Below are 27999 nucleotides of genomic sequence, written 5' to 3'. Positions count from 1 at the left end.
GGAAGGAGGGTGGCAGCAGCTGGAGCTGATATGCCAGGAACATTTCTGAGTCTGACAGGAAGGACGCTGGGTTACAAGAGAGATGAAGGGGACTGCCCAGGGTGGCGTGGCCGGTGAGCTGAGAAGCTGGGGCTCACTCTCCTTGTGGTTCCCTTGAAGGGCAAAGGCTAACCCAGGAAGTGGAGGACAGGGGTGGTTCCAAGGGAGCGAGACTAACAGAAACACAGAGCTGATCTCAGACAATAGACTTCACAAGCCAGAAGTGGACTCAGTCAACCCTTTGCACTCTAGAGGGTTCCTGCTCCTCCCAAGTCTTTGCTGTAGAGCAGTCAGACGCCGCTTCGTCCCGTGTCCCCGAACTGGACTGAGGAACCACTGGGAAGTGGGCACGAGTGCTCCCATGGCTCCAGGGGCCCAGCTATTACCGGCACAGTGAGGGGGCACCAGGACATGGAGCTGGTGTCCCCCAGGCCTCTGGGGCCACCTTCTGAGACCCAGAAGTGATGGTCTGTGCACCCTCCGTTCCAACCAGGGACAAAGAACACTGGCCTGTCTTGCTGGCCCGCGGTCTGCACTTGGCATCCCCAGGGGTGACTAACAACCAGGAGCAGGTCTCGCCTCAGCAGGCCCACCCAACCTTGCTGGTGGCCAAAGTGACTCGGGTCCTGTCCCCTCCCCTCTCCTTCCCAAGGAGAAGCGCCCTCTGTCTTCCACACCGGACACTGAAGCCTTGTTCGTGGCGCAGGAGAAAGGAGATGGAAAAGCAGAAACGAGAACCCCTCCCAATTCCCAACAAAATCGTCGACTGACTTCCTGTAGCTTCTCGGGAGCCTGTCTCAGAAGCAGGACGGCATCCATGCCAGTTGCTCTGTGCTGCAGTTGCCAGGGCACAATGGACAGTGGGTATTTCGGGAAAGCCAGCTTGCCTAACCTACGGTCGAGCCTGGTGGGGCCCGGAGAGCCTGGGCTGGGTGATCGGCTGCAGCTGCGCGTCCCCAGCTCACAGAGCAGTTTTAGGTGCCCACAGAGGGTGCATCGGTGACAGCATCCACCGAGTCACAGGCCATGGCTGCCACTCACCGGCTCGATCTCTGAGTCTCTACTTGAAGCCTCACAGGGTCGCTGTCACCTCCAGGAGGAACAGGACCATCCACGTGTCTGCCCGCCCAGCCCTGGCCCTGCAGCCACGTTGTGCTTCAGCCTGTGTTTATGGGACATCACGGCAGTTACCGGAGAGGACAGCTGTAATCGAAACGGCCGAAAATAACCGCTGGCAGGAAAGCCTGTACTTAGAGCAGACCTCCTTCAGTGGTTCTCATGCCGGCGTTAACAGCCCAGGCCTGGCCGGCGCGCTGGACTGACCACCCTCCTTCCTCTCCGAGGGGATGGCAGAAGCCCCAGAGAGGCCGTTCCTGACTCCACCTAGGCCCAGTCCCGCAGGAGCAGCCCGTCCTAAGGGGAGGGCCACTGGGCCAACGGCTCTGTTCCTCTGAGCCCACCAAGGAGACCGCCAACTTCTGCCGTCTTGGGTTCCTGCACTAACATCTCCTGAGCACGGACACCAGCGAGAGCTGTGGCAGCACACGCGAGGTGCCTCCTCACCATGCTCGGGGTGCAGCCCCTGCCCCCAGTCCTTCCTGGGGCCACGAGGGTTCAGGGGAGCCCCTCCCCACTCCATCTCCTTCTGGAGCGAAGGGGCGAAACGCCAAGAATTCAGCTAGTGGATGGAGGCTCCGAGCCAAACGCGGTGCTGCTTCAGGAAGATGTTTTAAGCAGCTGGACCGAGACATCACACGGTATGTGATTTATCTACCAGGGTTCACTGCTGAATGTGTGCAAATCAAGTTTCTGGTGCTTCACAGAGCCACGTAACTGATTCCGGAACATTTCATCACCCAAACAGAACCCCCAAACCCAGAGCCACTCTCCACCCCCACCCAACGTTGTGATTTTTTGCCAGTTTACTTAGCTTATTCATCTGCAGTCTCTTTATGCAAATGTAAGCAAATATGAACAGAGATTCTTACCGTCGCCTTCCATTACGGAGGGCAATGTAGCACACACAGTTTTGAACTCTGTGTTGTCCACTTAATATGTCTTGAGGCCCCTGGAACGCGTCATCTTCCTGGCATTTCTAAGAAGCTGCCCAGTGCGGCAACAACCATCTGGGCCAGGAAAGTCCTGGCTGGGGTCACGCCTGGTGGGCAGACAGAGAGCCACAATGCACGCTGGCTCACCCTCCAGATGCTGTCGTCCAAGGAATTTGCCATCCTAGGCCATTTCCTGACGTTCCCCCTCAGGCAAACGGAGACTCTAACCCATGTGCCAGGCAGTACGTGTGCCCAGGGCATGCCTTCTTCGCAACTACAGCCGTGGGCGGAGACACCAGAGCACAGGCTTTGGACAGGCAGATCCAGGCACAGGTTGGACCCTGGCAGCTCTCTGGGGCTCAGGTTCTCCTTTGTGAAAGAGACAGCCCAGCCCCACGTTATGGGCTGGGGGAGTGGTGGGCAGGGGGAAGGGTGCTGTGGGGTCTGTGGGCGAGGGTGCCCCGATTCGTCCGTGACAACCGCACAGCCCCTGGACCCTCACTGGCCCCTGCAGCCCACACAAGAAAATCACTGCCTGCGTGCAGAAAATAGGGCTCACGAGTGCCTGTCTGTAACACAGACTCAGAAACGCCTGTGAAACACACACCATGTGTGCAGCCTGTCACCCCCCTCCGCCCCACCCACACCCGTCCTAGGAATTCTCAGCAGTCACTGGCCAGGCCAGGCAAAGCATCTGGAGAACAACCCTGGCAGCAGGGGGGCACGGGAGCACTAGCTGGGTCTCAGCACCGGGCATGAAGACTGAAAAGCAGTGAGGGTTTAGGGCAGATTTAACTTCAGAGGCACCTGGCAGTCAGCAGGAACCCCAGCAACGCCTCCTGTGGAATCGGCAGCACCACGTGCAGGGCCTGTGTCCTCACCTGTAGGTCATGGGGCCGGACTACACACCCCTTAGCGTTACAGCAACCTCAAGTTCCTGTGATCCCGACGGAGCAGGAGGCTCTGTTAGCGTTTGCTACCCTTCGTGCCTGCGCACTGGGCAATGGGGGGGGGGGCCCGAAGACTCGTTCCTTAGAGACACAGTCCAGGTTACACTTTCCCCACGTGGGGGTTCCCCTCTTCACGCGACAACTTGTCTCCCAGACCCCGAATCTTCTGACTCCGCCCACTGGCGATCCTGAACATCGAAAATGTGTGCTTTATATTCTCCGTGTTAACCACACAAAGAACCTCTGTGCAACCACCGAGGGAAGCTGGAAAACCCTGGGTGGTGCTCAGGTCAAAGGTGAGAGGGCACTCTACAGGAGACCCCGACACACAAAGTGCCCTGTGGCAGGGCACGTGCTCCTGCAGATAAGCGGCATCGATAATTATTCTCTTGGGGTCACTGAGGCCGACCTCTCCACTGAAGTCACATGGGGATGGGCAGGGATGCCCCCCCCGCCGAGAGGCCTCAACCAAATGTCCACCCCAACTGCAGCCCAGGGCAGGCCAAGGCTGAGGGGAGACTGCTCTGAGGGCCGGCTGTTGGGATGCACTGAAGGGTAGGCTGTGCCGGGGGCCCTGCATGCGGTCCAGCGACGCTGGGGGGGGTGGGGTGCTGCACTCAGTCTGGCAACACCTGGGGGCCTGCATGCGTTCCGGCGACACCGGGGGCCCCACACGAGGTCCAGCGACACCCGGGGAGGGGGCCCCACACACAGCCTGGCGACACCTGGGGGCCCTGCACACAGTCCAGCGACACCCAGGGAGGGGGTGCCGCACGCGGTCCAGTGACACCAGGGGCCCCGCACGTGGTCCAGCGACACCCAGGGAGGGGGTGCCGCACGCAGTCCGGCGACACCAGGGGCCCCGCACGCGGTCCAGCGACACCCAGGTAGGGGGTGCCGCACGCGGTCCGGCGACACCCAGGGAGGGGGTGCCACAGGCGGTCTGGTGACGCCGGGGAAGGCAGGGCGGAGGCAGGATGGTTAGAGCAGCAGCACTTGGGTCTGGAAAAGCAGCAGCTCTGCCCCAAACCTCACCATCTTCCTGCTCTTAGGTCTGTCAGTGGAGCCTCCAGGCTTATCAGCCACAGGGAGGGAGGGAGCTGTGTAGCTGGGCTGTCACGATGCCCCCCCGCCCCCCCCCCCCCCCCCCCCCAGTGTCTGGGACACGGAATGAGAGATGTCCAGGAGAAAGCACATCCGCAGCTCTTTGTTGCTGGACTGACAGAGAAGCCCCAGGCCATCGGCGGTCTCCTGTCCCAGCACATAAAGGCAGCACAGAGGCTGCCATCGCGGGATGACTTCCCAACCTGGACTCCCCACAGGTCAGAGGGTCCCCAGCAAGCGGAAGACAGGGATGGGGTGACCGACTCTTCTGAGTCATGGCTCATGCCCTGCTATGTCCAGAGTGTCTGGAAGGCGCTTCCTCCTGGGGTAATTTAACTTGAGACTTACGACATGCACGGCCGTCCCTGCCAGCCCCGGGTCCCAGTGCGGTCACCAGCAGCCAGAGGGAGAAGGGTTGGGCCACAGACACAGCCCCCAGGGAAGGCCTGGTTCTCTGCAGGGATGTGGTGACTCCCATCAGCAAGTGACAATGTGCTTTTGGAAAAAGTATAATTCCTTACCCTCTGATTTGAAATTTCTAACAAGATGACAGACGTATATCAGATATACATAGATATGTTCTGGGAAAGTATCCGACCAGAGCTTGACCTGAACTCACCCAACACGGCAGGCTTTAATGGGTACAATTTCAGTGTAGAGGATGTGAAAGTTCAGGAGATGGCTGGTGACCGTGCACCAGTGGGAATGCACTTGACCCTACCGAACTGTACACTTAAAATTGTTAAAATGGTAAGTTTTATGTTACGGAGGTTTTTCCACTATCAGTGGTTAATACACACTGTAGTGACGCTCCCCTGCACAGTCTCCCAGCCTAGTGGTGGGCAGGGGTGGGGCTGGCAGGCCAGGGGCCGCATCCTGCCTGCGTTCCCCAGGCCAGCTGTCAGCCTCGTCCCAGTTCTGTCTGCATGTGTTGGCTGCTACGAAACGGCTCGGGAGAAGACCTGGGGTGCCAGGGGATGTGCTGTGGCCGGTGGCCTCCGTGCTGAATCATTTTCCCACAGGACAGGGTGGAAAATAGAGATACCGGCAAAAACAGGAAGACAGACCACTGTGCAGGAGGAAATCCAAATCTTGCTTACGCTTCTGGGAGAGAAAAGTTCACAGTGGAAATTTTTATATCTCTGGACTCCAAGCTAGTGCAGGTAAATCATCTGTGTTCTCTCCAGCACGGCCACCCAGTGGAGTCACACAGACACAGAGAAGGGGGTGAGGCTGGCATAACGGTGCTGGAAGTTTGGGAAGTGATGGAGAAAGAAAAGTGAAAAAGGAACAAATGAATAGGCAAACATCTCCAGAGCTGTGAGTCCAAGGGCCTGGGACGGAGGGGCACCACAGTAATTTCACACAGGGCTTTGGAAACCATTTTTCTAAAACAGACCATCCCCTTTCCTGTCCAGCTGCCCATGTGGGATGACTCCCTTCTGTTCCCTGTGAATTCTGCTGAGGCCAGATTCAGCTGGAGCGTGGGCTTTTGAGAGTCCACCTGGACTTCAACCGGCTCCTGGCCTCCCACACCTGCCCTCTGGAACAAGAAAACCTTTTAAACAGACATGGCTACACAGAGTGGGTAGAGCCTGTCCCAGGGGCGTCCTTGCCTCTTGGGGCCCTCCAGGGTCGAAGGTAACTGTAGGCTCTCTTAAGTAACTTCACTCCTTCCTAAAAAGATTTTCCTCCAGATGGAATGACATTCAATGGGTTCAACATGGGCATAAATAGCACCCCCAGCTTTGTTACACTAAAACCACAACTTAGGTGTAGACTCAGTGGGCTAGCCTGTGGCTAAGAGGAAGAATTTCAATGTGTTCAGATCCTGGTGCCCTTTTCCAGCAAAGATGGTTTGAACCCAAGATGCTTAAGAGAGCACAATTTAAGATTAATACCTATCAACTACCCCTTACCTACGGCAGATGTTTTAATCAGCCACATGCTAAGACCCATCTCAACTTGAGGTCATCTGAGAACAGATTCCCACGAGACGTGCAACTGGTCACAGAGCTTGTACATCACTCTAGGCGTTTTCCCCACGTGTCTTCTCCTGTCTGCCGGTCCTGTGGGGTCTCTCAGCCGACGGCGTCCTCTGCCAGGGGCTTCCTACTCTAGTCCCAGCTCATCGGTGCACGCCCACTGTTGGCAGGCAAGGGAACAATCACCAGACCGTCTTGGTGCTCGCTGGGCCCCGGTCCTCTCCTACCATCTCTTCCCATGCTCACTTCAGCCTGGTGCTTCGAGACTGAGCCCCACAACCTGTTGCTTCTCCCATGAACTCACACACGCTTTTCAGTCTGCCCATTGTGCTTAGCCTGGTGCCATCTCCTCATGAAAAACCTCCGGGACCTTCTGTTCTGGCTCCCACAGCACGCTCACCTGGGTGGTCACTGTTTTCCCCGGTCCCTCGAGGGCAGGAGCCCGTATGTGAGGTGAGCCTGTAACTGTCCAACCTGTGGGTGCTCAGTAACGGGGTGCTAAATGGAGGAGCAGAAGCACAACCACAAACTGGGATGAGGCCTATTGAGACATCGTCTTAGCTGAACGAGGAAACTAGCAAAGAGCTGGTAATTCTGTAGCCATTATGAGCGAATCCTCAGGGGAGGGCTCCATAATTTATGGTGCCAAGTTAGGGCTGGCTGACTTCCCCAGGTACCATCAATAGGGTCAAAAGGGACTGGCAAGGACCTGACTTTCAGAAGGTACTAGAAGCTAGATCATCCCTCTAAAATCCCCATGCTGACACCTGTGTCTGCCCATCCCCAACAAGGGCCAGAAAGCTCAACCCCAAAGGGGGCTGGCATTTCTCATTCTGCCTGCCTTTGGCAATGTTGAACAAAACAGTAGCATCCACTCCAGACAACCAGGTCCTGACTGAACCTGGGTCCTGACTGTGGGAGACGCTTCCAAAGATGAACAGGTGGGGCCCTGCCTCCCAGAGCACGTGGTCCAGGACACGCAGGAGTGCGTGGTTCCAGCCAGGCTTCAGGGAAGGCAGCGCGGCGGGCTTCCCACGAACCGACCCCTGCAGCGACACTTCCGTCAGGTCCCACAGAGACCCTGCTAACCCTGCCCATGGCTCTCCATCAGCCAACTCCATCTGCATGGCCCTGCGGGGCCAGGCCCGTCTCTGGGGCTCTGCTACGTACCCCCACACGCCCCCAGGAGACACCGGACTCAAATGGCAGGAACGGTGTCCAGTTTGCTCGCCGCAGTGCTTGAGGAAGGCGTGGGGTTCAGAGAATCCAGGAAGGAATGACCAGTCTGCAGGCCTGTGTGGTCAGGTGGGCACCAGGGCTCCACCTCCCACGGGAAGTACCTGATCGCCCAGCTCTGAGCAGCTTCTAAACAGTCAGGCACTCGCAGGAGGCTCAGGCTGTAGGGTGTGGGGCTTACCAGGCAGGCCGTCCAAAGGGCCGACGAATCCCTTTCTTCTAAAAATAGGCGAAGGTACACAACCTAACCCACCCTGGAAACAGAAACACAGCCCTGTTACATTATCTGAGGAGTATGCTGCTTTTTGTTTAAAAAGATTTGTTTCAAAGAGAAATCCTGCTAACGCAGGCAGCCTGACAACCAATCACTTGGCTCAGGACCGTCGGCTTCAATGTTGAAAGACAGCCCCATGCTGTGCCTCCATGCTTGGCCTTATTTCCCATCAAACTGGAATCCTTGACCTTGTCCTCTTTGAGAACTGGCTTAAATAAACATGTTACTCATCATATGACCAGCAACTCTGCCCTGACAGAAAAGAAACAGTGAGACGGTCACCTCCAGACAAACAGTACTCTGTGGCCTCTGTGGAAGCTTCGGCAGGAACCATGTCCCCATGCAAAAACCACGGCCTCTACTCTAAACTTTAGCCCTGGGGTCTGCAGCTTGCACCCAGCAAGGCCAGGCTGAGAGGAGCTCCCTACACACAGGACGTAAGATATCAGCTGTTTAGAGCAGGATAAGACGCCCATAAGGCGGCAGCTGAGGTCCCAGACTTGCAGGGTCCAAAGCTGGCTGCTGTCCTAACAGGAGAGCAGCCCACAGCCCACTTCTGGGGAGACCCTCACCGGCCTTCACTGCAGCATTCAGGAGGGCAAATTCAAGGCTCATGAGTCTTCCTGCCACACAAGGACAGTCTTCAAAGATGTGTTTAAGAAGATTCCATTCAAATGTCATTCTAATGCCCTCCTAAAAAGAATTCCACTGGCAGTGTCTTAGCTCAAAATACATATGCTTTTTAACCTAGCAAGACATTTCGGCTAATTTACCCAGAAGAGACAGATGGACACATAGGTAAAAATGCATAACACAGTTTGTAAGAATGAAAATTTGGAAAAGTTTTAAATATAAAATAAGTGGTTGGTTACATTTTGTTACATTGATATAACATTTATATATACATTTATATATCTCCATTAAAAGATAGTTTGTGTCTACATACATCTACAAAAAGTAAAAAAATACAATACTAGCTTAAAACAATGTCTGTGAGTTAAAACTAATTTAAAAGTGTATGTTTATTATGATCCTATTTATGTAAAACTATGTCCAGCTTATTTACCTATACCACGTGATCTGGGAGGGGTCACCAAAATGCTAACGGTGGTTACCTTGGGGGTGGTGGAGTTGTTTATTTCCACATTGTTTGAATTTTCTTTTACAAATATGTTATAAGCAGAAAAGACTTTTAAAAACAGTCTTACACGGGTGCCCGGGCGGCTCAGTCCGACTCTTGATTATGGTTCAGGTCATGATCTCACGGTTTCGTGAGATTGAACCCCACATCGGGCTCTGCACAGTCAGCACAGAGCCTGCTCGGGATTCTCCCTTTCCCTGTCTCTCTCAAAGTAAATAAAAAGAAAAGGGAAAAAATAAGTTAAAAAAATAAATAAAAACAAAAAGTCTTGCAAAGAGTTTAATGACAGGATATATTTATGATATATTAGGACTTTAAACAGCACGAGTCCAAATTATAAACACACCCTGGGCTTGAATATGTAAAAAAACATGTGACCAGGAAACAAACAAGAAAAGAGTCAAACCCACCTCCATGTCACCACCATGTACAAGGTGCTCACTGGGCTGGGGCACTTTCCCGCCCTCCCACAGGCTCAGCTGGGGGGCAGGGGCAGCCCCGGGGCACAGGTGCACCAAGCTGTGTCCAGGAGATGCCGATGACCTCGTGGTTTCTGACTGCCTGCACAGATGGCTAGTTTGCCCAGGACCAGCCCCTGGATTCTTCTGGATGGTGGGTGGCTCTGGCTTTGTTTTCTTTTTAATGAGCTACATCAGCACATTCTCTCCCCCCTTCCACTCCCACTCCAGGGGTGAATGCGGGCTTCAGGCATTTTGTTTTCTGAATGTTCCCACGGTGGAGCCACGGGAGAGTGTTTGCCTTTTCTTTCAATTAAAAAAAAAAAAAAAAAAAGGAAATTCTCCAAATATGCAAACTTCCAGGAATCAGTGGCAGTTAAAGAAGCAAATATGTCTCATGAAAAAGCTCCCACAGCAGAGGGTGTTACATCTGTTCCTACAAGCACAGGGACACAGACAAGGTTACTTCAGCACAACTAGGCTTTTCCCTGCCCTCAACACACACAGCCTCCAACCCGGGGCAGTGTCCCAGGAAAGAGAATTGTAGGACCCTAAAACGTCAGAGACCCTGAGTGCTTCCTGCTAAGCAGTGAACCCCCAACCTAAAAACCGAACACAACTTCTGGGACTTAATGAAGTATCTGAGAAAAGCAATTATAAGCAGGATTTACACAGCCTGACACTTTAAGATTCTTCCAGTGCATGTAACCAAATTGCCAGCGATTCTATATGTTTTACTTTGAAGAACATCCCGTAATTACTTTTTCTGGTAACTCCCTCCCTCCCCCTCCCCAATCATGCAACTTGTGATAAATCAGACATATGTCTCTTGTTCATTCGAGGCACTGAGAAGGACACCACGACACCAAGAACAGCGAAAAGATACGGGGAAGCACACAGTATTTATGTTTCTTTTACAAGTAAACACTTCAGAGCATTCTAATTGTGCTGAAAATCTTGTGGTATAATTAAGTCTTCTCAAGCCCCCTGTGACACCCTGAGGCCACCCACCCTGGGGACAGAAGAGCCACGGATACTCAATCAGGATTCCACCTCCAGTTCTGGGCTGGGGCCTGGGAGGCAAAAAGGCCCATCTCTTAAATAACAAGAGGGCTGGGAAGCTGGTGTTGGAGGGATTTATTGAAGGATATGTGGTGAAAAGTTAGTGTTTGCATTTCCTGTTTATTCTGCTAAAAATAGAAAGAGATACTTTGAGTATCTTTGCTGGTCTTGTCCTGCATTCTCTCTGGTTTGGGCCAGCTTTCTGAAATGTTCCTGCATCCTTGGGGATGACCAGGGGAGTGAGCAGGAGACAGGGAAGATTGGCTCCCCAGCACTGGCTGGGTGTGTGGCCCACGTACGCAAATCCTGGGACAATTCGATTCCAGCAACTTACTTAAGTGGGCACAGTATTCAAGTGAAAGGCATGATGATGTCTGTTGTGCATACATGGGGAGACCCCGCAGTGTTTAGCAGGGGTCCGGCGCTGGACAGAGGACTACAGAAGTCTACTAAATGTGGAAGGAGAGAAGCCTGTATGTGTGAAGGCCAAAGGCGTGGTCCTTCGTCCCCCTGGGCAGAAATGCCATCTAACATCCTAAGGAAGATGTCCCCGGCTGGGTCCCAGGAGGACAAAATCCAAGTCATTCCTGGCCTGTCATCTGAGCTCTCAAATGCAGACTCTCCATAACTGGCTTCCTAACCCTGCACGCTCCAAGGGCCCTCAGCGAGATGGTGCTGGGAAATGGCTGCTCAGAATAATGTTCTTAAAGGCATCAAGTAAAATACGTGTATTTATAAAGGAAATCAGTTACTTTGAAGACAGTGATCAAAATACTACAGCCAATATGTGATATAACACTGTATGTGCTTTCTTACTAACACAATGAATAACAATCCATACCAGTGTTTTCAAATAACGATTACAAGGGCACCTGGGTAGCTCAGTCAGTTGAGTGCCCAACTCTTGGTTTTGGCTCAGATCATGATCTCGAGGTTTGTGGGATCGAGCCCTGCCTTGGACTCTGTGGTGACAGCCCAGAGCCTGCTTGGGATTCTCTCTTTCTCTCTCTCTCTCTCTCTCTCTCTCTCTCTCTGCTACTCCCTCCCTCTCTCTCTCAAAATGAGTGAATAAACTTAAAAAAAAAATAATAAAATAGTGCTTACAGTAAATAGCATTCAAAATATCTGGCTACAATAAGCACATGAACATACAATATGAGAATATCCATGATTTCTTTTTTTTTTTTTTTTTTTTTTTTTTTTTTTTTTTTTTTTTTTCAACATTTTTTTTTTTTTTTTTTTTTTATTTTTTTGGGACAGAGAGAGACAGAGCATGAACGGGGGAGGGGCAGAGAGAGAGGGAGACACAGAATCCGAAACAGGCTCCAGGCTCCGAGCCATCAGCCCAGAGCCTGACGCGGGGCTCGAACTCACGGACCGCGAGATCGTGACCTGGCTGAAGTCGGACGCTTAACCGACTGCGCCACCCAGGCGCCCCGAGAATATCCATGATTTCTATTGTAACAAAGTTGCAGGCCCTGCTACCCCTGCTGTGCAGGACCAGTTACATACCTCATAAGTTTACCAATGGACCCCAAATAGAGGCCAGCTGCAGGTTCCTGAGCACTACCTGGAGTTTTGATGCTAAATAAATTAATTAAAAACTCCAAGTTTTTACACATATTGAAAATGGCTGAATTTTGGAAATAAAGCCTAAAGATGAGCCCAGATGATGTCACCCAAGGTCAAGGCTCAGATTCAGGAGACTCTGGTTTGAATCTCATACTTTTTAATTTTGTAAGAGAGATACTGAGATATAATTTATTGAAAAATAACTTACATACCATAATGTTCACCCATTTAAGGAGTATAATTCAATGGTTATGAGTATATTTACAAAGGCCTGCAATCAACACCACTATTGAATTACAGAATATTTCAGTGCCCAGTTAAGAAACCCTAACCTCCCAATACTCCCTCTCCCTAGCAACCACGAATCTGTTTCTGTCTCTTTGGACTTCTCATACACAGTTGACTCTCATTATACATTGTAGTTATATTCTATAAAGTCTCCGTGAACATTGAATTATTGAATACTGAAACACGGCTATTTGGAAAATACACGGTTAGGTTCCTGTGAGCCTCTGACCAACGTTTTCATCCACTGAGCAACATAAAACCTTCTGCTATATGTGTTTCTATTTAAAGATATATATTTAGTGGGGTGCTTGAGGGGCTCAGTCAGTTAAGCATCTGACTTTGGCTCAGGTCATGATCTCATGGCTCGTGACTCAGTCCCACAGAGACTGTCAGTAGAGGGCCCACTTCAGATCCCGACTCCCTCTCTCTCTGTCCCCCCCGCCCCACCCTCTCTCTCAAAAATAAATAAACATTAAAAAAAGACATGTATTTAGTATATATTATTGATTCTTAATGTTGAACTCACAGCTAAGAGCACTTTCTATGTACAGCACATCACATCCCTCTTGCACTTAGGAAAACTCAGTAGCACTCCTGCACTAGGCATGGAGTCATTTTCAACAGTGAAATCACAAGAAAAGCACAGGAGGATTCTGGGAAGACGGCAGAGCAGGGGCCCCGGGAATCTCCCCCCTCCAGATGACAACAGCAGGGGCGGAACCTGTGTGATGGGACTGCTTTGGAACTGTGGACTCTGCCCGAGGCCTGCCACGTGTCCGGGAGAAGTCGTTGATTTTGGTCCACTCCAGCTCGCAGCACAGCAGCACCTGCCCGTCCCGCGCCCCAGCCACGTGGCAGGCAGCCGGGCACGTGTTTCTGGAGCAGCCCGCAGAAGCCAGGTGGACGAAAAGGACCCCGTCCCCCAAACGCCAGGAGGCCATGCTCTGACCACACAGGTGCGGACTCAGAGGCTGGCGGCCATTGCTGTCACCCCTCCGGCTCCAGCTCGAGTGACTTCAAGGGGATAAGTGCCCTCTTATCCCCCTTTTGTTTTCCACTTTTCCCCTTTCGGGAGCCACACGTTAAAGACTAGGACATTGAAAAACAGCTGCCTATTTGGGGGAAATTAGGAAGTGACGGCACATGTCCAAGGAAAGGCTCAGAAAAGGCCGAGGAAGACATTAAATGGACACCTCAGGCTGACCCCCGGCACAGAGCCTGCAACCATGAAAAGAGCGACGACAACAAAACAGCAAACCCTGGGGAAGGGGGAGAATCTGATTTCCAGAGTAACCGCATCATGAGATTCGAATGTCCAGCGCTCAGCAAATCACAAGGCACACAAAGAAACAGGGGACTTTGGCCCATTGAAAGGAAAAAGATAATTCAACAGAATCTGTCCCTAAAAAGGACCCGATGTCAGATCTACTAGAGAGACTTTAAAGCAACTGTCTTAAAGATGCTGAAAGAACTAGAAGATGTGGATAAAATCATGAAAAAAAAGTATGAACAAAATGGAAATATCAGTAAAGAAGGAGAAAACCATCAAAGAAACCCCAAAGAAATTCTGGAGCTGAAAAGTACAATAACTGAAATGAAAAATTGACTAGAGGGATTCAAAACAGATTTGAACAAACAGAGAAATACCAGTGAACCTGAAGACACGACGGTGGAAATCATCAACACTGTGGAATAGAAAGTAAATGAAGGGGCGCCTGGGTGGCGCAGTCGGTTAAGCGTCCGACTTCAGCCAGGTCACGATCTCGCGGTCCGGTCCGTGAGTTCGAGCCCCGCGTCAGGCTCTGGGCTGATGGCTCGGAGCCTGGAGCCTGTTTCCGATTCTGTGTCTCCCTCTCTCTCTGCCCCTCCCCCGTTCATGCTCTGTCTCTCTCTGTCCCAAAAATAAATAAAAAATGTTGAAAAAAAAAATTAAAAAAAAAAAAAAAAAAAAAGAAAGTAAATGAAGAAAACGGAGACTGAGGGACCCATAGGACATCGTCAAGAGGACCGACACACACACTGTGGGAGTCTCAAAAGGAAAAGAGAGGGGCAGAGAGAATATTTGAAGAAACAATGGTTATAAATCTTCCTAACTTTAAGAAAGACATGAATATAAAATCCAAGATGCTCAGCAAATTCCAAATAAGATGAACTCAGACAGACCCACTCTGAGACAAGTTGTAACCAAACTTTCAAAAGACCAAGAATCTTGAAAGCACCAAGAGAGAGGGGAATCATCACACCCAAGGGGCCCTCAGTAAGCTTATCTGCAGATTTTTCACCAGGAACTTTGGGTTTCAGAGAAAGTGCACAACACATTCAAAACAGTGTACGAAGACAGGCCCGTCACGTGTGACTCCTATATCCGGCAAGACTGTGCTGCAAAGCGAGAGGGAGATCAAGACGTTCCCAGACAGACAAACGCTGTGGGAGGTGGGGACCACCGACCTTTTCTGCAAGAACTGCTTGTTCCTGGGAGTAGGGCAGACGCAAGGACAGGACAGGAGACAGTTACTAGAGGCCGTGCGAGAACTAAGGTCTCGGGGCAGGCCAGCACACGGCCAGTTATAAAAGGCACAGTTCACGGGCGCCTGGGTGGCGCAGTCGGTTAAGCGTCCGACTTCAGCCAGGTCACGATCTCGCGGTCCGTGAGTTCGAGTCCCGCGTCAGGCTCTGGGCTGATGGCTCGGAGCCTGGAGCCTGTTTCCGATTCTGTGTCTCCCTCTCTCTCTGCCCTCCCCCGTTCATGCTCTGTCTCTCTCTGTCCCAAAAATAAATAAAAAATGTTGAAAAAAAAATTAAAAAAAAAAATAAACAAAATAAAAGGCACAGTTCACAAAAGAAAAAATAGACAAATTTGACTTTGTTCCAAATTAGAAATTTTGTACATCAAAAGACAATGTGCAGAGTATAAAGGCAACCTACAGAACGAGAGAAAATATTTGCGAGTCCATATCTGACAAGGGATTAACATCCACAACAAAAAGAGCCCCTGAAACTCAACAACCAAAGGCAACCTTGTGCAAAAATGGGCAAAGGACCTGAACAGATGTCTCTCCAAAGAAGACGTACAAGTGCCCATGAAGCACTGCAAACACCAACATCCCTAAGGATTAGGGACTTGCAAATCAAGAGTAGGAGATCCCACCTCACACCCATTGTGATGGCTACTTTTAAAGAACCAGAAAACAGGTGCTGGTGAGGGTGTGGAAAAACTGGGACCCTGTGCGCTGTTGGTGGGAATGCAAAATGGTGCGGCTGCTGTGGAAAACAGTATGACGGTTTCTCAAACACTTAAGAGTAGAACTACCATGTGAAGCAGCAATATTTACACTACAGAGTCTATACCCAAAAGAATTGAAAACAGGGTCTCAAAGAGATATTTGTCTCATGTTCACAGCAGCTAAAACATGGAAGAAACCCAGATGTCCACTGATGGGTGAATGATGAACAAAATGTGGCCTATTCAAATGGAATATCACTCAACCTGGAAAAGGAAGGAAATGCTGGCAGTCTCTCCCCTGAGAAGAACCTTGAGGACATAATGCTCAGTGAAACGAACCAGTCACAAACACTGCAGGAATCCACTTCCAGGAGGCTCCTAGAGGGGTCACAATCACACAGGTAGAAAGTAGGGTGGTGGGCACCAGGGGCTGGAGGGAGGGCAGAACGGGGAGACAGGGTTTAAAAGACAGAATGACTCGGTTTTTCAGGATGAGAAGCATCATGGAGACGGATGGGTATACAGCGGTGGCAAGCTTCGTTGTATGTATTTTGCCACAATTATTAAAAAAGAATAAGCACAAAAAAGTGGGAAACATGGCAGTAAATAGACTGTGGCAAGGAAACGTGTGTGCCGGAAGACCTGATGCGAGAAGGCGGACCCCGCTGCACTGGCGGCCGACCCTCCACTGCCCCGCGCGTCTGCAAGTGGCCGCCGAGCATTGAGCATTGCTTTGGGGCAACAAATAAGTTTTAGCGACTCCGCAGACACAGACTCTGCACCTCAGAGCACAGACTGAACGCACCCCTCCGACAGCGGCCCGCACACCTGGCTACTCTCACCTGCCCCTCCTTCCAGGGTTCCCGCGAGCTGCGTCCCCTCAGTCCCGTCTACGACTGAGCCCTGTCCCACCGCACGTCTTGTGTGCACTCGCCGGTCTGCGCACACTGGGGCGTTTCCACCTTTTGGCCATCATGGACACCGCGGCAGTCAACAGTCACGCATAAGTTCCTGTGTGGGAATAGGATTCCCACATCCTGGTATTTTGTCGAAGGGTTTCCACATCTGTATTCACAAGGGAGGTTGGCCTGAAGTTTCACTGTGATGTGCATGTGTGTTTTGGGGTAAGAGATTAATGAGTGGCAGACAAAGTATGTTTCCTAAACATAACTGTGGGTTTACTTCAACATCTGTTAGGCGGCTGATGGCTCTTCACTTGTGATAGGAGTACAGTTTTCTCCTAAAATATACACCACGGTATAGAAAGTTATTAGGTAAGTGACTGAGTGAGGGTGGCTGCAGTAAAATCATGAAAACAGTATTACTGTGACCGACATCTCGGAACACCTGCTGTAGGAAAAGAACGTGGGACCTGAGTGTCACCTCCCAGGGTAGCCTCAGCGATGGCCTGCCTGCAGATGGGCACTGCCTTTCTCACAGTTAGCAAGTCTGTCCTGAACATGGAGGGTGTCAGGACGGCTCCTGCTTCCTACCATCCACAGCAACACAGTTGTCCCGCCTCTCCCACCTGCACACAGTATTTACAGCAAGAGTCCACTGAGCATGGCAAGAGCAGAGTCCGTTTCCCTGGAGATGGAATCGAGGCGCTGAGCTTTGTGAATATTACGAGTACCTTTTTTCTTTTACTTATGTAAGAGGGACACTTTTACTGTGTCCCTGCACACAGCAGGGACAGAGAGAGAGGGAGAGAGAATGAGTCCCAGGCAGGCTCTGAGCTGTCAGCGCAGAGCCCACCGTGGGGCTCGAACTCACAAACTGTGAGATCATGACCTGAGCTGAAATAGAGTTGGATGCTTAGCTGACTGAGCCACCCAGGCACCCCAGGAGCCCTTTCCTATTTAAGTATGGCAACTATTGTTTGTTTTTTAAAAATTTTTTATGTTTATTTATTTTTGAAAGAGAGAGAGACAGACAGACAGACAGACAGAGTGTGAGTTGGGGAGGGGCAGAGAGAGAGGGAGACACAGAATCCGAAGCAGGCTCCAGGCTCCGAGCTGTCAGCACAGAGCCGGACGCAGGGCTCGAACCCATGAACTGTGAGATGTCGATCCGAGCTGAAGTCAAATGTTTAACCGAAGGAGCCACCCGGGTGCCCCAAGTATGACAACTATCTGAGGTAGGCGCTGTTCTCCCATTTTATAGACCAGAACATTAGGGATCAGCTGGTCAGAGTCAGCGAGAAGGTGCTAGAGGCAGGGTCTGAACTGGGGTCCCTGACAGAGGTCTCTGTCATGTGACAGAGAAAGGCACGGGTTGCAGGTGACACACTACGGGGCGGGGGAAGAAACCCTGAGCCAGCCAATTAAACTTTGAGCTATTTCTCTCAGGGCAGTGCCAGAGGGAAAGTAAACAATGAAGACAGGACACAGGGCCTCAGCCAGCAAGCTGAAAAGAGGCAGAGCCGCCAGAGTCGCCCCTGGGAAGTGGACACACTCGTGAGCACACAGACCTCGGAGCTTCCTGTGTCACCTCAGCTTCAGAGGGTCCACAGCACGGGGTGCCAGGTGTCAGCAGCACTTTGAGGGAAAGGCACGCCCTCGGTGGCACCTCCAGTTCAGCTCCGCACAGACAGCACTCGTTCCCTCTGTGACCGATGGATGACAAAGCCCGCGTGCAGATCTCCGGTTTACACGGTGCTCCGCACCCACTGCTCACCCTCCCGCACCCTGAGAGCAAGCACTGTGACCCGGGATGGCCAGGGCGGAGCGGCGGGACGTGGCCCCGATGGCCAGCAAGGAGCCCTGAGAACGGCCGCTAAGTAAGGCACAGAGAAGCAGAGTGACAGGACAGAGAACGGGCCGAGGGGACACGAAGTGACCGGGTAGCGCGGTCTGAGAGAGGGCGGGCCTCTCTCAGAGGGCGGCTCCAGGCGGGGGGCAGCCGGGCGCAGGTGCGGCCAGAGCAGCCGGCAGGAGGACGCGGCAGAGCCCGGGGTCACGTGGAGGCAGCGGAGCAACGCTGCAGCTGGGGACGAAGCAAAAGCCACTGCGCGGAAGGGACGGTGCCATCAGCGGGACAGCCAGGCTCAGCAGGGACTGAAGACGCAGAGCTGTCTGATCTCGTGCCAGAGAACCAGGCAGAAGGTGAGGTCAGCGGGTCTCCCGCTGTTCCCTTCCAGCAGCACAAACAAGAAGAGAGAATGTTCGCGGAACCGCGGCCAGCACGCCCTGAGCTCTCCGCACGTGCGCCTTCTCCCCTCGGGACAACGTGATGCCGCAGCAGGGACTGAGGCACCGCCTGCCCTCAGAACCAGGCGCCCGGCTATACGCCTCGGCCTCCAGCGTCCCGGCCTCCTTCTGTTCCGAACACTGTGGCTGCTGCTCCCGGTCTCTGCTCAGCTCTCCTGCCCCCACTGAGGCCACTGCAGCCAACACAGCGAGCCACGGCGGTCACCCTGCAAGTGTCCCCTGCGGGCGGTCTGTGCGCTCGCTGTGGGCACAGAAGTTCCAGTCACGACCAAGTCAGCCAGGAAACGCCTCCCTGCAGGCGGCTCTTTCCTTCAGTATTTTATTTGGAAATGGGAAGTTTCTCCCAAGTGTAGAGATGAGACCAGCACGAGGCCCAGCTTTGACTCAACAGCGGGGCACACGCCCTCCCAACCATTAACCTACGTTAGCAGCCGGTTTTCCCATAAAATGATACTGTTACAGCAAAGCTAGACCCTCAGAGCTAAAAGTTAGCCAAAGTTATAATTTAAAGCTAGCATAAGTTTCCAATCCTAAAAAGACAGTGGAAAACACACACTAGCAACCACAAGTTTCATTCCTGGGTTACTGGCTAATGCCGTTTTGTTAGCGAACTCGCATCCAGTTAAAATATGAAAGCATCAATAGTATTTCTTCCTCAGTCTTTAAAAATCAGAAGTCAACACTCTTTAAGATTGAAAATGCATTTAAAATGTTGAAGACTTTCTAATAAACTGGTGTTGACCAAACACACGTTACCTTCTTTTCTACCACAGGCTAGAAAAGAGAACGCATGGCTCTGTAGCAACAGACAAAACCGAAAACTGCATGTTTGAAATGCGTGCAGTGGCCCCCGGTACCTCGTTTCTGGATGAAGACCCTGAGCAGGGGGTTGGCACTCGAGACCGCCTTGCAGAAGTTGTCATCGTTGTTGATGGGCAGCAGGTCGCCGTGCACATCTGCATAGCCAATGGTCACGTCTGTGTTGGAGATGTGGTGCGTGTGAACCACCAGGTTGTAGAAGTCTTCAAACTTCCCTGGCTTTTGACGGTCTAAGGAAAATCTCCGGAACTCAGCCCCAAACTACAACGCAAGAGACAGGGGGGACATAAGTAGCAGGGAAAGGACGGGAAATAAGGCTTGTTCACGTCATGCCAAGCACGTCCTGAGCCTCCGTGAGGCCCGGACACAGCGGCGAACTGTGTCCCTGTCCTCATAGAGCTTCTGCAAACATACAAGGAAAGGGGAGACAGGAGTGTGGGGGATCAGTTCACTCAACGCTGACCTGTGTCCTGGACAGGACAGGTGCTGGAGCTGAGGCTACTGAAGAAAAAGCAAGGTCAAAAAGTATTATGAGTATGGTGGACGAGATTGAAACAGGAGCCTGTGCTTAGTGAGGGCCTTCACCTGGGGTGGCTGTCCAGGCTCAGCTTGCGGTGTCCGCACAGCCCCGAGATAGGGGCAAACACTCATGGGCAGGAGGGAAGCAAGGCCAGCTGAACACTCTGTATTTTTCCTGAGGGCAATGGGTGATCCTGGAACAATTTCAATTTTAAGCAAGGAACTGATTTGATATGATTTGCATTTGATTTTTAAAAACATTTTATGTATTTACTGAGAGACAGAGGGAATGAGAGAAAGCAAACGTAGGAGCGACAGGGGGGCAGACAGAGAGAGCGCAAGAGAGAGGGAATCCCAGGCAGGCTCTGTGCTGTCAGTGCAGAGCCCCACGCGAGATCATGACCTGAGCAAATATCAAGAGTCAGATGCTTAACGGACTGAGCCACCTAGGGGCCTCTGATTTGTATTTTTAAAAGACCAAAGGATCAAAAGTGGAAGGAAAAGTGAAAGAAGGAAGGACTGTGGTAAAAAGAAGGCTTCACAAATCTCAGGGAGACACGAACGTGGGCCCTGGTCCCGCCCAAAACACAGAGCAGGTTCCTCTCTCAACAGACGGTACTCACTCCGCCTGCTCTGGGAGATACCCAGGGCCCAACTTTCCTGACAGTCCCTGGCCCTGGCTCAGGTGCCCATACAGTTCTCTGCCAGGAAAGGACCCTAGGTCACCTCCCATGGGCTGAACCATCCTGGGATCCGAGGACACCACCTCTGTTTGGCCTAAGGGTTTCTGGATTAGGACATGCTGTTGTCCCTCGCTTGGCAATACAGACCTTTATTCATCAGGCAGCACAGATTCAGTGCTCTTCAACACAACTGAAAACTAATTATAGTGGTTCCAAAATACACAAAAATGAAATGTCTAATGTTTACACAATACGAGTCATTACATCATCTAGACATTATGTCAACTAGTCAAGGGCAAATCAACTCAAACCATATGGGTTTGTGTGGTTCTCAAAGTGGGCAGGCATCAGAATCACCTGGAGGCCCCTAGAGGTCTGGACTGGGCTGATCTGGAGAGCGGGCCCCATAATTTGCATTTTTAACAAGTTCCCAGGAGAAGCTGATGCCCTTGGGCTGGGGACCACACCATAAAACCACTGGTTTTAAGGGAATCAGTCTCCAAATCTCCGTGGCCACAGATCTCTGAGAACCAGAGTCTGCTGTTCCATTTCCCTTTTTAAAAAACAAAACAAACCTCTCACCCATCCTGCATTGCCCCAGGAATAAAATACTTCAGCACGCAGGACAGTGGGACTTTCCGAAATACTGGTTCAAGAAAAGCCACCTTCGATGGGCAAGCACAACCCCTAAGGCCTCCTCCCACGTACTGGGTCAGGGGAGGAGGGGCTCCGGGCTCAGCACAGAGGGCCACGCGGCAAGGCTCTTCCCCGCCGCTCTGCCGCTGTCAGAGGTGCCCACCTTGAGATGGGGCCTGTGAACACAGCACAGCAAACCGAGAAATCCTTCCCGCATTGCTGAAAGGTCAGCATTCCTCCTCTTCTCCATATTTATCCCAGCATGCACCATTGGCTGGCCCAGGGTGAGCAGTACACAATCTCTCACACACATCCTGGGGCCACAAAACTTTTGAAGACACAAGAGTTCAAGCCTACATTAGTTTAATGTGATCTTTTTTCAGATTCGGTTATGTCGTCACATCACGAATATTTATTTCAACAATAGCCGTCATCTCTCCCATCTCAGATCTAATACAAGCTAACTTCCAGAGCAATTAGTTCTTATCAGTATGCACCCTCTTTTCATTAAGCACATAAGGAGAGTTCAATGGTGTCCAATGAAATCAGCGTATGCCTCTGAGTTTCATGTGCGGTTCTTGATTCTTCCCCCAAACCGGACACCACGCACTCACTCTGATTTCAGGGACACCGGCTGCCTCTCCTGACTCACTCCCCCTGGATTAGGCCACATCCTAGGTGAGCAGTGAGAAACAGCCCATGCTGGGCCAAGTCCCTCCTGCATTTGGCAGTCAATCTAAGGTTAATCTAATTTGTTTCTCCAATCTTTTAGTGGTTTTCTTCAAAATACATCTTTATAATTTTTTTTAAACTTTTTTTTAGAGAGAGAGAAAGAGTGAGTGAGCAGAGGAGAGGGCAGAGGGAGACTGAGAGAGAATCTTAAGCAGGCTCCACATGGAGCCCGACACGGGGCTCACGAACAGGACCCTGGGATCATGACCTGAGCCACCCAGGTGCCCCTTCTTCAAAATACGTCTTAACGTGTGGATTGGAAATGAAAATGAATGCAGACTGCTTCCTGACAGAAAGCAAGTCTGATTTGTATTTGATAATGAGGCTGACTTTGTTAATCCATCCAGCAGTATGGTGAACAATGCTTCTTACGTTGAATGAGTCCCAAAGTTTGGCAAAAAGAGGTATGAAATGGCATATTAGCATTTTTCCTAATTTTTTTTATTATGGCAAAATACACATAACATAAAGTTTACCATTAAAAAAATTTTTTTTAAATTTTTTTTATTTTTGAGAGAGAGAGAGAGACAGAGTGCAAGCAGGGGAAGGGCAGACAACAAGAGAGACACAGAATCCGAAGCAGACTCCAGGCTCTGAGCTGCCAGCACAGAGCTGGATGTGGGGCTCCACCTCACAAACCGTGAGATCGTGACCTGAGTCGAAGTCAGATGCTTGACGGACTCAGCCACCCAGGTGCCCCTAAAGTTTACCATCTTCACCATTGCTTAAGTGTAGAGTTCAGTGGCAGTAATACATTCACACTGCTGAGCAGCTGTCCCCATCCATGTGTCTTCGTATCTTGTGCAACTGAGTCCGTCCCCATTAAACACGGACTCCCAGCCCCTCCCCCAGACCCTGGTGACACCACCTACCTGCCGGTCTGTATGAATATGACTCCTCTAAGTACTTCATATGAGTGGAATCATCCGTTTTTGTCTTTCTGTAACTGGCTCATTCCCCTGATCAAATATATAATTTGAAACACTCTCATTCTGTGGGTTGCTTTACTCTGTGGATCTGGGTCCTTCTAAGGGGAAATGTTACGGCTGTGAGCAGGGCACAGGAGGAAAAGGTGGATTGAGGCCGCTGTCTAACTTGCTTGCCAACCTAGGGCAGGTGCCATAATGTCAGTTTTTCTTAAAACTTTCCTTAGTGAGCACTTAGCTTTGAAGTTGTACCTGTTCTGGACTGAGGAGACGGCCTCCCAAACAGACACCTCCCTTTGTGGAGTTCTGCAGGTTTGAATGTGGGACAGCAGGCGAGTGTCTGACGCTCAGCTGTCACTACCTTGTCATGAGCCTTGCCGCGGGAACAAACTCCTATAGCGAGGCTCGGCATTTCAGGGTGGTCTCCAGAAAACTTTAAAGTTGGTTCAGGCATTTGCATAGGGATCCCTATGTACTAATGCAGTGGTCTTCAAATGTCACATACCTCCTAAGGAATTCTGAAAAACTACCACTATAAAAAGGATAACATATTTTTAAGTTAGCATCTAAATTTTTCATAACAAAAATAAATGGTTGCAAGGGATATAATTTCCAGCATACTGTAAGTATTTCTTTTAAAAATAAATATTTTATCAGATGATCTTTTAAATACAGTCAATGAAAGCTAAATGCCATAGTGATATGATATTACCATCATGCATTTTAAAATAGAATAACCAACTCTTTTGTAACAATCAGAAATTCCACATGGGCTTTTTTTCTGTTTGGTCCCTTGTTTCTATCACACTGCTCCAAGAGGACTGAAGCCTAGTATTTTATCATAATAATTTATGCTGGAGTACCCTACCACTCTTCTATGCAAGAAAATCAGATAAATTGAATTAAACATTCTTTTTCACATGGCCACAAGGCTCTATTTGTGGAGAATATTTCTATATTTGTGTCAGTGGTATGGAGTTTTAATTTTGCAAGATGGAAAGAGTACTGGACGGTATGCACAACGGTGTGAATGTAAACTGTATACTGTGAACTGTGTGCTCAGAAACTGGCTATGATGGTGACCTTAATGTCTGGGTTATGGACCAAAACTATACAGTAACATAAAATAAATAGATTTTTTACAGTAAAAAGTTTGTAGCCTAAGTCATTACAATGATTAAATCATGATTGAAACAGAGTTACACATTTTCATAAATAATTATTAACCATCCAAAGTAAACACCTAAAAAATCTTTCATGAGGAGTGTTTTTGCTAAATGAGGTCAGAGTAACATTGGCTCTTTTGCTCCTTCTCCTCCCTGTGAATGTAAGTTGATGGGACTGAGGGCTCAGAAGGCATGCCAGACCTCAGCTCTGTGACTCTTACCAAGTAATGTGCCAAAAATAAATAATCATAGAGTGGTCTATCATTAACAATATTTTTAATAATCTATTAGCTGACAATTAGGACAACTTTCAATGCTGTTGAAAGCAAAGTCTTGGAAACCACTGGACTTGCAAGATTTACTGCCCAATCCTTGGAACCACTTTTTCAATTTCTGGTAAGTACACCAAGAATTATATGCCAATGAATCGTGTCTGCATTTAGAGGAAACTTGTTTAATCTGATATAAAGGGAAGTAAAAATATAAAGTCAGTACCCCATGCTAATATATATATTTAAATAAAATGCTTTTATCATACTGAAGTTGGATTCTTATGTAACAACACCATTACCAAAAGTCACTCAAAATGGATAAATGACCTAAATGTAAAACCCGAAACTATAGAATTCTTAAATAAAAACATAGTGCAAAAGCTTCAGGACACTGGGTTTGGTAGTGATTTACTGGATATGACACCAAAGGCACAGGTAACAAAAGAAAAAACAGACATCGGACTTAATGAAAACTACCTTTTGTGCATCAGAAGACACTATCCACAGAGTACAACAGCCTGCAAAAAGGGATAATACTCAGAATATACAGAGAACTCCTAAGTACAACTGGTATATATCCATACAACGGAGTGTCATTCAGCCTTAAAACGGAAGGGTGTTCTTTCGCCTGCCGCAACAGGCACGAAGCTGGAGCACCGTGCTGTGTGAAACGAGGCAGCAGCAGAAGGGTGAACGCCGTGTGGTCCCACGTGTAGGAGGTCCCGGGAGCCATCAGATCATGGAGACCGAAAGCAGGCGGTAGTTGCAAGGAACTGGGAAGTTATTGCTTAACTGACAGACTTTTGGTTTTACAAGACGAAAAGAGTTCTGGATATGGAGGTGGGGGGGGGGGGCGGCAGCTGCACAACCGTGTGAATGTACTTAGTGACACTGAACAGCACGCGTAAAATGGTTAAGTGGCAAATTTTACGTCATGTGTATTTTACCCCAGTGAAAGAAATGGAGGGGAATAAGATACCCACAGGAGGCTGGGAAAAGCTCTGAAATTCCTACAAACACAGGCCACACACACATGCAGTGCTGTGTGCGTGATCAGGAGAGACCCAAGAAGGCTATATAATCTCTATCTGGTTGACCTGGGATTCTGTGAGTCAGGAAGTGAAGGCTAAAGTGGAGTGTAAGCAGCTGGAACTGACACACACATAGAGCCTCGAGCAGAGGCTGGGGGACCTACTGGTTGAGCTCATGTAAGGAAATCTCTGTGCAATTACCAGATGACCATGAAGTTAACAGTGGTCGCACATAACAAATAATACACTTTACAGAATTTGTCCAGGAAAGTCACTAAACAAACAAAAAGCAGCAAAGAAATAAACATTAAAAAAAATTAAAATGTCTAGTTTTCAGCAAATTTATGAGATATATCAAGAAACAGAAAAAAAATGGCCTCCATGCAGAGGAAAATAAGCAGCCAATGAAGGGCCCAGATGCTGCACTTACGAGACAAAGATTTTAGATCAGCTATTATAATTATGTTCAAACAAGTGAAGGAAACCAAGTCTAAAGATCTGAAGGAAATCATGAAAGCAATGTCTAACCAAACACAGAATAAAAACAAAGAGATGGAAATTAAAAAAATTTTTTTTAATGTTTACTTATTTTTGAGATAGAGGGAGATAGAGCGTGAGTGGGGGAGGGGCAGAGAGAGAGGGAGACACAGAATCCGAAGCAGGTTTTAGGCTCCGAGCTGTTAGCACAGAGCCTGATGTGGGGCTCGAACCCAGGAACCGTGAGATCGTGACCTGAGCTGAAGTCGGACACTCAACTGACTGAGCCACCCAGGCGCCCTGGAAATCATTTTTAAAAAAAGAACCAGATTGAGATTCTAGAGTTGAAGAATATAATAACTACAGTAAAAATGTCCTAGAGGGACTCAACAGAAAATCAGAGGTGGTCAAAGAAAGAATCGGAAAATACGAGGATAGGTCAATTGAGACTGTATAGTCTAAGCAGCAGAAAGAAAAAAGAATGAAGAAAAATGAGCAGAGCCTCAGAGACCTGTGGCGTATTACCATGCATCCAAAGAAACACAGCTGGAAGTCCCAGAGCAGGAGAGAGAAAAAAGCAGAAAGTATATTTGGAGAAACAATGTGTATAAACTTCCCAAATGTAATGAATTTAACTACATATCCAAAAGTTCAACAAACTACAATTAACATAAACTCAATGAGATACACAACTAGATGCATCCTAGTCAAACTGTAAAACCCAAAGCCAAAGAGAGAATCTTAAAAGAAGAAAAACAATTCATCCTATATAAAAGATCTGCAATGATATGAATAACTGACTTCTTATCTGAAATCACGGAGGCTAAAATGCTGTGGGGTAACATGTTTGGGGGCACAATGTCAACTGAAAATTCTATATCCAGCACAACTATCCTTCAAAAAATGAAGGAGAAACAAGACAGTCCAAAATAAACAAAAACTGGGAGAACTGTTACCAGCAGGCCTGCCTTACAAGAAATATTAAAGCTATCCTTGAGGCTGAAATAAAAGACCACTATATATTAACTGGAATAAATAGTACTGTTAAATATAACTACAGAGGTATATGTAAATGGCAGAAAAGTATACTTTTGCCTGTTTGTAATTTGTTTCTTCTGATTAAGAGACAACTACAGAGGCAGCTTATTTTCCTGCTTCCAACATTTGTAGTTGCTGGCAGCGTGTACTTGGTCTCCATCAGGCACACTGACCCCATAGGCAGACTAAGGTCCAAAGTGGCAACACTGTGTGTGGGGCCTCTGGCTTTCCCTGGATAGTGCCAAGCTCTTGTGAGTGGAACGGGCCTGTGTTGTCCCCCAGAATGAAGTATTGATACATGCTACAACAAAGATGAACCTTGAAAACATGCTAAGTGAAGGATGCCAGATACACAAGACCACGTACTGTATGATGTATTTGTATGAAATGTATGGAATAGGCAGATTCACAGAGAAAACAGACTAGTGGTTACCAGGGACTGGGGACAGGAAGGAATTGAGAACGGCTGCTAAGAGGTAGGAGGTTTATTTTTGGGGTGAAGAAAATACTTTAAAATTAGGTAGTGGTAATGATTGCACAAGTCTGTGAATATACTAAAAACCACTGAATGTGTACTTTAAAGTTGTGAATTTTATTTCACATGAATTATAGCTTACAGAGCTGTTATTTTTTAAAAAGGTTTCACCTCAAAGAATAATTTTCTAAAATAGCCGACTGAAGACTGATTGGAAGCTGTATTCAGAAACTTGGAAACCCCAGAGAGTGACACTGGCCAAATACAATGGAGGCTCTGCTTTTGCTCTAGACATACAGGAAATGCTAAAGGACCAAGTGTCCAAGCATCTGTTGTCAGCACACATCAATTTATAAGATAAAGACTTAAGAACTCAGGGAACCCCCCAGGGACTCCCCCTGGCCCCCCCCCCCCCCCCCCGGGCCTGTCATTACTGCTGGGTCGTGAGACTTAGTCCAAGCTGGTAGGGCAAGCTTTTCCAGTTCAAGTTGGTCCACAGTGTTGAACTGGTAAGGACAGAGGGCAGGCACTCTGAGCAGGGTAGAACTTGCCTTCCCTCACACCCATCTCCACCCTGGCCCCAAACTGCAAAAGGCTCTCAGTCCCTCTTGTCCAATTCAGAAACTAAAACTT

At 49.4% G+C, this 27999-nt stretch overlaps 1 protein-coding gene across 1 annotated transcript in view; it reads right to left on the bottom strand.

Moving 5' to 3' along the window:
• PARD6G (par-6 family cell polarity regulator gamma) overlaps positions 1-27999 on the bottom strand; it is a 91875-nt gene that overhangs the window by 46293 nt on the left and 17583 nt on the right. The window contains exon 2 of the mRNA XM_058691715.1: positions 19450-19672. Coding sequence (XP_058547698.1) covers positions 19450-19672 — 223 coding nt within the window. The remainder of the gene's footprint in view (positions 1-19449; positions 19673-27999) is intronic.

The sequence above is a fragment of the Neofelis nebulosa genome, chromosome 11 (assembly GCF_028018385.1).
Source record: "Neofelis nebulosa isolate mNeoNeb1 chromosome 11, mNeoNeb1.pri, whole genome shotgun sequence".
Classification (NCBI taxonomy): Eukaryota; Metazoa; Chordata; class Mammalia; order Carnivora; family Felidae; genus Neofelis; species Neofelis nebulosa.
Note: the sequence above shows the minus strand (reverse complement) of the source record. Positions and strands in the feature narration are given on the sequence as shown.